Source organism: Zootoca vivipara, chromosome 11 (assembly GCF_963506605.1).
Source record: "Zootoca vivipara chromosome 11, rZooViv1.1, whole genome shotgun sequence".
Classification (NCBI taxonomy): Eukaryota; Metazoa; Chordata; class Lepidosauria; order Squamata; family Lacertidae; genus Zootoca; species Zootoca vivipara.
The window spans coordinates 35,195,901-35,205,925 of record NC_083286.1 but is presented as its reverse complement, the minus strand read 5'-3'; the positions used below and the strand labels follow the sequence as shown (position 1 = coordinate 35,205,925).

At 42.0% G+C, this 10,025-nt stretch overlaps 1 protein-coding gene across 4 annotated transcripts in view; it reads right to left on the bottom strand.

The window, feature by feature from the left end:
* Positions 1–10,025, bottom strand: part of ANKDD1B (ankyrin repeat and death domain containing 1B) — a 44,148-nt gene that overhangs the window by 8,964 nt on the left and 25,159 nt on the right. For 2 of the 4 annotated variants that reach the window (XM_060280238.1, XM_035099920.2), the window contains exons 12-14: positions 7,746–7,841; positions 2,642–2,840; positions 446–577 (exon numbers count right to left, since the gene is read on the bottom strand). In XM_060280238.1, coding sequence (XP_060136221.1) covers positions 446–577; positions 2,642–2,840; positions 7,746–7,841 — 427 coding nt within the window. Of the gene's footprint in view, positions 1–445; positions 578–2,641; positions 2,841–4,868; positions 7,842–10,025 lie in introns of those variants that run through there. The other 2 variants (XR_009558326.1, XR_009558327.1) reach the window with 2 other exon arrangements.

Here is a 10,025-nt window from a genome sequence, read left to right as displayed (position 1 = left end):
GTTTTTCCTCTTGTGCACTGCCATAGCTAGCAAGTTGGAAGGAATGTCTGCACAAAAGGAAGCAAATGTGCCTTTGTGGTGAAGCTTACTCCCACACCAATTGGAGGTACCTTACCCAAACCAGCAGTGTGTCGGGGAAGATAACTTTCTGTATTAATCTCTAAAGAGAAAAATCAGAGGCGCATTCATATTGTCAGCTCAAGCATTTCACTTTGCCAGATGGAATGAATGCCCCTCTCCTCCCCCTACACACAGTTCTGGGGGTTCTCGTGACATACCCTTAGCCAATTTGGGGGGATGTGTGGAGGAAGAGATGGGGAAAATCTCCATAGTGCATGCAGAAGTCCTTGCACAAGGTTTCTGCTGACATGACTTGTTAGGTAAATCCCAGCCAAAGTCTCTGCTCTTCAAAGACCACGTAGAATATCTTAATTTGATTGCTCACCAGCTAGATCTCTGAATCCTCCTTTTACCAGATCTTCATACAAATATTTAACTGGATTCTGGCCAGCCATTAGGACGCCATGCAACCAGATGAGAAGCATTCTGTGTCCATGTTCCTTGTAGCTCTTTTTTCCTAGGCAACGACATACGTGATGTTAGCCTATAATTTTAGAAAGAAAAATGTTTTCACGTGGGATGTTATCTCCCACTGGTGTAGGGATGCTTGCTTCAATGAGCTTGATACTCCAAGCCCCTCTGCTCACAGGGAAAGAAGAGGCTCTGTTGGGGGCGGGGGTTGTATAATGGGTCTCTGTTTCAAACTTGCAATTCTTAGAGGGAATTATTATTAGTCTCTTGTCAGCCAAAGATTCTCCAAGCAACTTGCACTGGAAAAGATGTATATAAATGCACTGAGCCATAGGGGGAAAGGGGGTTGATATTCCATACAACAAATTGGGGGGAAATACACTCCCGTAACCATGATAGTGTTATAGCATGCTGCCAAACAATAAAGCAAGCGATACTCCCACCCTCCTAACCAGCAGATAAAAATAAAAACTCAACACCAATACCCCAAAGCCCAGAAAATTTGCACTGAATATGGAACCACCAATTTGCTGTGTGGGAGGACTGAGAGTTAAGGTGGACATTACATAGGAGATGTAAGAACAGAAAACCCTTACTCTTCTTTTTAACTGAAAGGAGACTAAAAGGAAGGTGCTGTCTAACTCTTTCATCCACCATTTGCTCTCCCCAAACTGCTTCACTTTCTGTATGGGGATTCTGTATCTTCTCCCGTGTGGGAGATAGAGCAGCTTCAACTTGTGTGATGGGGTGCCACCCGCCACCCCCAAAATGGAATGAAAATGGTTAGGTATTCCCTGCCCCTTATTGTTCTTCTCTTTTTTACTTTAAAAAAGACCAGCACATGTGAGATGCAAACACAAATCTCATGTAACATCCAGCTTGGCTCTGAGAAAGGAACCTTTGTGGATACTTGCTTCCACAACCTGAAAGCAACTGTGTCTTGCGACAAATAAGAGCCTCTTCTGCCCTGCCCATTTCCACTTGGGATTTTTGTAAGCTACCAACATGCTGTTTTATTCCCTATCTCCTCCCAAGTTTATGAGAATAGGTGCTAAATGACTTGCGGGGAAGGCGCTAACCTTTCTTTGTTAGTTACAATTTAGACATTACTCAGTGGTGAGAGGAAAATGCAGCTTAAGTGTGTGTTTGTCTTTTCATTTCCCCAGCTTGAGTGCAGAGGTTGCAGGGTTCACATACTAGGAGGAGGACTGCTCCCTTTCCTATTCACAGTTGAAATGGTTGAAGAATAACTTTTCCCACTCATGGAAATTGAGCAGAGATCCTACTACATGTTTAAGGGGAGAATCATCACATAATTGCATTAGGAACATGACTTCACAATTGTCTACCCTTTTGCCAGATTGACGGGTGTTAAGTAGTAGATAAACTGCATTAGGTGACCTTGGGCATGCTAGAGAAAACATCAAAAGGCTCCACATTAGGGCTGTGTGGAAGAGCAGGGTTTGTAATCCAAGAGTTCACTTGGTCCCAGTTGGCTGAACCAGCAAGGGATCCTTATCTGTTTTTAACACACCATTTACTTATAAATGTAAATATTGAAACAGTAACATACTACACGATGTGCTGGTGACTGAGCATGAAACAGTGCTCAGTAGGTGAGGCCAAAATCAAATTCTCTCACACACACCCCTTTCAAACATTGACAGGTATGAGAATATGTATGTTGACTTATGAGAAGACGACTTTTAATTCAATGTCTAAAGACGGAGCCTTGCTTTAAACAAATACACCTTCAAAATTTGAAAGGGGGGCATTTATACAATCCATTTTAAGACCTAGTCTATGCCAGGAGAACATATATAGCACAACAACCAACGTACATTCTGTATTTTATTATGTACAGAAGAACCATATGATTACATTTTCTATGCTAGCTTTGGGAACAACTATCCAAAGTTGGCAAGACAGGTAGCAGCTATTGCTTGTATCCTGCATTTAAAAATCAACAACCATACAGCTACATTTAATTATAAACGCTTAGAGCCAGAGAAATACTAATTTCTCCATAACTCAAAACCCGTAGCTCAGGCTTATGTGGACTTTCCTATGTCTGGAATGAGGACACTGCCATTTCATGTAGTATATTTACCTGTCCACTGTTCTTCAATAGCTTTGACTTGCTCATCTGTAAACTTCCAGAATTGTGCCAGTTTTGTCCACTCATGCATTTTTAACTGGTTGTAAGCAAGATTCCAAAGGGAGGAGCGAATCTGTTTGGTCTGCACACTGTGATCTTGTTTAAAAGACAGAATATCATTTTGCGGATCACCACCACTTTGAAGATGCTCCTGGAAAGAAAGTTAAAGATGAAGCCATGTGGTTCTTCCAATAATAGGGCTCCCCTCCCCCAGTTATTAAAAATATCCCTGGCTTTGAATCTTAATGATTTTCCAAGGCTAGCCCTGATATTGATTGCATCAAGAAGCATGACATACTACACCCCCAAAGGGAAAGAATTGGAGGACGCAACAACAGATTGTAAAAACAAACAATAACCAGCGTTCGCTGATACAGGGAAACAGGATACTAGGCTCCTGTTTCCAGCATTTCTCATAGCAAGCACTTCTACCTCTGCTCTGCCTGTACAGAATTACTGACATGATTAGCCCCCAACTTACTTTATACTGCTATCCCCCTAAGGCATTTGTTTCCAGGAAGCAAACAAGTGAGACATTTATAAATGCTACAGCTTTGACAGTGATAGCAGAGGTGAAGCAATAGAAGAACACCCTAGAACTACCTACGGGACCGCCTCTCCTGGTATGCCTCGTGGAGGACCTTAAGGTCCACAAACAATAATATTCTGGAGATCCCGAGTCATAAGATGGCTAGATTGGCCTCTACTAGAGCCAGGGCCTTTTCAGTACTGGCCCCAACCTGGTGGAACGCTCTTTCCCAGGAGACCAGGGCCCTGCGGGATTTGTCATCTTTCCGCAGGGCCTGCAAGACAGAGCTGTTCCGCCTGGCCTTTGGGTTAGACTCAGCCTGACCCCTGTGTTTCCTCCCTCATGGCTTGGATTTATGGACTACTTGAAATGAGGCTGCACTTTAAATTTTAATACTGTATTTTAATCTGTATTTTAATTAATTGTTTTTATGTTTTATTGTAATTCTGTTGGTGTCAGCCGCCCTGAGCCCGGTTTTTGACTGGGGAGGGCGGGGTATAAATAAAAATTTATTATTATTATTAGAGTCACTCCCACATATAGCAACTAGGTAGGCAATCCAAACCCCTCTCATTTATTTATATTTATATTCTCAAGGAATGGGCAGAAATCAAAACACATTGCTAGAGGCAAGATACTGCCAAACATACACTACACATAAAATATATGGTGTAGACTCTTCAAGATTGTGTGAGGCCTCATGCCCAATAGCACACCTTAATTAATGCACTCATGAGGATGGCCAAAAGTTTCCATGCGCCAGATCTTGCAGACCTAGATTAGATCATAGCCTATTCTGAGTTCACAGGTGCTGGACCATGTTGCATGGTTCATTAGATACCAAATTAATAAACAATTTCTGTTTCACAATTCTAAAATATTAACGCCGTTAGAGATTCACGTGGATAGCCTTGACATTTTAAATCAGGGCTGGGAAACCCTTTTCAGCCTGAGAATCACATTCACTTTCAGGAAACATTCTGGGTTTGTTGTCTTATCTTGTACAGAAGGGCCGCACAAAAAGTTTAGAGGTTTCTACATTCACACATCTCTGCATCTTGGTAAGTGAGAGACCCTTGTGGCGATTAAAGACAAAACACATCTCTGCACAGCACTGACTGGCTGGCCCTTGTTTCAATCTTGAAGCCACTTCAAGATAAATTTCAAGATAAAAAATTACTACTTTTTCTAGGAACAAGCATTTCATAAGACATATATACAATGGTTTTTGTTGTTGTTTTTTAACCAGCCCAATGCTGGCAGAGTGCTTGAAGCATTAGAGGAGGGGAAAAGAGGAAGACGCAATCTGTGTTCACGTTGGAGGCCGTGCTTTGAGGTGTGAAGGTGGGGGAAGCAGAATTTACTCCACAGTAGAAAAACCTGCTGGTATACCTAACGCAGCCCCAGTCAATTTCCAGGTCTAGTTTTCAATAGCACCCTCAAAGGCATACAGATGCAACTAGAAATAGCCTGCTGCAGTTTAGGAAACTGTAAAGGACTGGACTAAGCTTGAGATACTAAAAAAACAAAAGCAGTAATAGTTCATTTCCCCCTCCCGCCCTTCTGCACAAGGGTATCTCACTGCACCTTCAACATCATAAAAGACAGAATTTGAACGTGACACAGAATCCTTGCAAAAAAAGACCTCACCAAACCCATCTGTATATTTGGCTGAGATGGAGCACACAGAATCCCAGCTTGCCTATGTTGAATGGATGTTAAACAGATGCCATTATGGATTTACCAGACATTGCTCTGCTTCCCTTGACCAGCAGTTGTTTGCTGTGAAATGTTCTCCTGCCCTCCTGATTGTTTCCCCATATGGAAGAGAACTGTGAAGACCTGCACTTAAATATGCATGTAATTAACCTTGCGGCACATTATAAAAGCCAGCTAACTCCAAACTAATCTAAGCTGAATCTGTACTTTGTGTTCCCTTCCTGCCCTTTCCTCCATTCTCTGTTTTATTTAATGGAACAAAAAACAAGAGCTTCAAGTACACCAACTCCATAATGGAAAGCTCTTTGTTTCTGCAGTAAAAGTGTGCATTCTGTTGGCATTCCTTTCCCCTCAATCAATATGTTTGCTTATTTCCCACATTTCTTTTTCTCATGTCCTGCCACAGAGCTTGGCAGCTTGATTTTATCCTCAACATCCCCTGTGTGGTATGGGACAGTGCCTTGCTGAAGGACATCAGTGATTTTCATGGCTGAATGAGTTGCCAACATCTACATTTTAGCCACTGCAACACACTAGTTCTGTAAAAAGGAGCACGCCAATAATACCCAGATTTTTAGGATCTGTATCCCAGTTGGAGCTTTACTTCATATTTTACGGCCTAGGACCCTCGTACGTAGGGGACCGTCTCTCCCGGTATGCCCCACGGAGGACCTTAAGGTCCATAAATAGTAACACCTTAGAGGTCCCGGGCCTGAAGGAAATCAGATTAGCCTCAACTAGAACCAGGGCCTTCTCAATACTGGCTCCGACCTGGTGGAACGCACTGTCACCTGAGACCACGGCCCTGCGGGACCTGTTTTCTTTCCGCAGGGCCTGTAAGACAGGGCCTGTTCCGCCTGGCATTTGGCCTGGAGCCAACCTGATTCCCTCCCCTATTTTCCCTTTTCCTTCCGTATGAGGCTGCATTTTAATGTATTAATCTTGTTCTTAAGTTGCATTTTAATCAGTTGTTTTATATCTAGTGTTAGCCGCCCTGAGCATAGCTGTCAAGTTTTCCCTTTTCTCGTGAGGAAGCCTATTCAGCATAAGGGAATTTCCCTTTTAAAAAAAGGGAGAACTTGACAGCTATGGCCCTGAGCCTGGCCTTGGCTGGGGAGGGCGGGGTATAAATAAAATTTATTATTATTATCATCACTATCTTCTTCTTCTGTTTCATAAGGACTTGAATGTGCCCATTCATTCACAGCATTTCCAAGGTCCTGTGGCATCATGGAAGTTGTAGTTTCCAAGAGGCATGTGATCTGTCCTGCCGGATCTCTGAGCTTGCTACAGGCCAAACTGTTTTCATTGGGCCCACGTGGTTCCACGGGGGCAATGGGAGGGTTGAACATAATCCCTATTATGTGGCTAGCCTCAGACATGAAATAAACCAACAGTGCCCAATCACAATTTCATTGTGTGGCCAGTAGGGTGGTGACTTTTTCATTTTTCTCTCAAAAATTATGTCCTGTAGCACAAATGGATGAACTTTTGCTTATTAATGACTAAAACAAGGTATATTCCATTGAAATATTAAAAAAGGTCACGCACAAACCATTTTTAAATTTTTTGTATGCTGTTTTACCATTTCATAAAATTGTATTAACAATTCTATATATATTTTGTATCAAATTTGGACACAACGCCACATTCCACAATGGGGAGTGTTCTTAGCAACATAGGGTATACAAATGTCACACCTGCGCAAGGTAAAAGCCCCTTTTTGGGACCTCAAAACTCAGCCAGCAGACCCTGCCGGGCATGCTGGAAAAAGAACCTACAGGAGAGGTAGCAAAACATCGTCTATACTGTTACTGCAGCTAAAAAAAAGCTTCCTTGTGTGTTTGATGGGCCTATATAATGCTGTATATATGTGACTCTAAAGCTTGGGTTCAATTTTATATCTGCTTACAGTGACTTCAAAAATGGTCAAAAAACTGATACAGTAAATAAATTTTTTAAAATCATTTTGTGCATGAGGTTTTTTAATCAAATCTCTTTGAAAGTAAGATTTTATCTAATCTTTAATTAAAGCTCATCAAATTATGATACAGGGAAATGAGGTTGTAAAAAAGTCATCACCCTAGTGGCCAGCCAACAACACCATGCTCACTGTAGTCGCTGCCAAGAATGCCACCGCAAACATTCTAAACGTGTTGTGGCAATGCCAAAACATGAGTGTGTACTCACCTTAATGAACCATTCAGACAATCGAACTGTAACATAATGCAATTTGGGCAATAAAAGGTGCATGAGTATGCAAATAATTGCCCCAAGGGGGGAAACCTCCCCCCCCCTTTAAACCCAGCCACAGCAGAAGGTAGACTGATGGAAAAGGAAAAAAGTCTCCAAAGCTGCAATCTTAAACATATTTACAAGGGAATAAACCCCAACAAATACGGCACTACTAACTTTTAAGTAAACATGCACCAGATTGTGCTGTATGGAAAGGATCTTTGGGTAAGCAGAACATATAGATCCCCCCCCCGCCGCCATTTCCCATACAGTCCATTAAGAATAAGGGAAGCACCGAGTTCATCAGGATGCCAAGAAAGTTCAGGAAGAGAGCTCAGCATCTAACTCAACATGCTGTTGGATAACAGTGAAGACATAAACAAAAGATGCAATGGAATTAAAAACAAGAAATGCCCACTTTCTCTCTCGCATTTTCTAGCCTCTTTACAAGGAAGCCCACCTTGGAGTTTGGGAATCCAAAGCCATTAGATAAACATCTTTTGGGGAAATGGTTTCACTTATTGGATAAATATGTGTTAGCAAAAGGATAACTAAACCAGAGTTTTTTCTTACCTGTTTCCAGGTGTAATACCTTTCTGCTTTTATAATCATATCTACAATCAAGGCATGATTGCTCCTGGAAGCTACAGCTAGTGCAGTTTTTCCTTGCTGAAAAGGCAAACAGTGTGAACCAATTAAAGCTTGAGAAAATAGAGGCCACAGATGAAAATCTAAAAGAGGTTAGCAGCTTCACCTTTTTTCAATTTTTTAAAAACTAAATTTTGAAATATTAACAAACACAAAAAGGGGGAAAGCATACAAAAGCTAAAGTAAGTAGAAGTCATTAGGATCTAAGAGCTCATCCAAAAAAAATATCTCTCTTCAATATCAGGAACTAATGGTGTACTAGTAATACCAGATAAATTATAATACACTTTGCCATTAACGGTGCAGTGTTTCGCTTATTACATTAACTTGTATACTGTCAATGTTACAGGATATGGATGGTGGAAAATCAAAGCAACAAGAACAAACTGTTAGCATGTTCTATAATTATGTGTATGACTACTATCCCAGAGCATGAAACACAATATCCAGTCGTAGGGAAGACCACAATATAATGGGTATTTCAAATTCGTAAACATTAAAATTATTTAAAGTATTTGTAGGCTGCAGAAACATCACCTTGCTGACAAAGGTCCGTATAGTTAAAACTATGGTATTCCCAGTAGTGGTGTATGAAGTGAGAGCTGGACCATAAAGAAGGCTGATCGCCAAAGAATTGATGCTTTTGAATTATGGTGCTGGAGGAGACTCTTGAGAGTCCCATGGAATGCAAGAAGATCAAACCTATCCATTCTGAAGGAAATCAGCCCTAGGTGCTCACTGGAAGGACAGATTGTGAAGCTGAGGCTCCAATACTTTGGCCACCTCATGAGAAAAGAAGACTCCCTGGAGAAGACCCTGATTTTGGGAAAGACTGAGGGCACAAGGAGGAGACGACAGAGGACAAGATGGTTGGACATTGTTCTTTGAAACCACCAACATGAGTCTGACCAAACTGTGGGAGGCAGTGGAAGACAGGAGTGCCTGGCGTGCTCTGGTCCATGGGGTCACGAAGAGTCAGACATGACTAAACAACAACAACAAAGGCTGCCATGTGAGGTCCGGCTCTCATACAGCAGTCTCCATTATAGAAATTAATCACAATAAGAAAAAACACATATAAACATAAAGACTTGTTCACACAGTGACTATGTGCAAACCCACAAGCAGGACATGAGTACAATAACATAGTTCTGCTTGTGATCCCCAGCAACTGACATTCAGGAGTATGGTGGCTTATCTTCCATTAAGTTATCCAATTCCCTTTGGAAGATTTATTTTATAATCCAAACACACTCATTTTAAGCTTAGGTTTGGCCACCTGTCAAAATACTGTTGCCAAACGTGACCTAAGTCTTCCAGAGGTGCGGATGGTGGGAATCTTCACTGATGTCTGGATGTCGGGCACCATTTTGAATCAAGATGGCAGACTGAAATATAATTTTGGCATGACTTCACCTATTTTTTGGCATAACGGGTACAAACTATGGTGGTTTGGTTCCCTCTGAAGATATCGTTGCTGCATTTGGTGGGTCTTCGCCAAATCCGGCATGACAGTTCCAACCTGCATCAATCTGGATGCCTCTTGAGAAACCAAACTCAGCATGAGGGTTCCCAAGGTGGAGGCAGCAGACTTCGTTTACATTTGGAAGCCAGGTGCTATTTTGAATCAAGTTGGTGGACCAAATTAACCCTAATTAAATGCTATCTCCTCCCTTCCATCAAAAAGCAATATAATTCGGGGTGAAGGGCTCCCTGGGTTAGGTTGGTGCCCTGGGGTGTGGGTGGGGGTGTATACGCGTGCGCATCTGCACAGCCCCCAAACTCACATATTACACTATCCTTTTTAAAAGCACATTTTTGGGGGTCATTTGACTTCTCAGGGAGCACCAGCACTCTCTGCTAGCATTATTCCAAGCCATGGTTTAGCACAATGTGTGAATATGGCCATATTCTCTTGTCTTATATCAGGCTCTAAACCAGTACAATAATTCTTGCATAGCTTGAATGTGTTCTTTGCTTAGCTTTAAGTAATTTTTTAAAAATATTAAATATAGAGGTGGGAATTCAATATCATGGTAAGGTGATTGTTCTGTCAGAGGAAGCATTTCAGCTAGCCAGACAGGGTGATCTCCTCGTCCCCTCCCCTTCCTCAGTGTTTCAGGGGTTCTCCCCTCCCCATGCCAATTTGGGGGGGGGGGACAGTGGGGAGAGGAGAGTAGCAAAGCCCCGTTGCACAATTGGAAG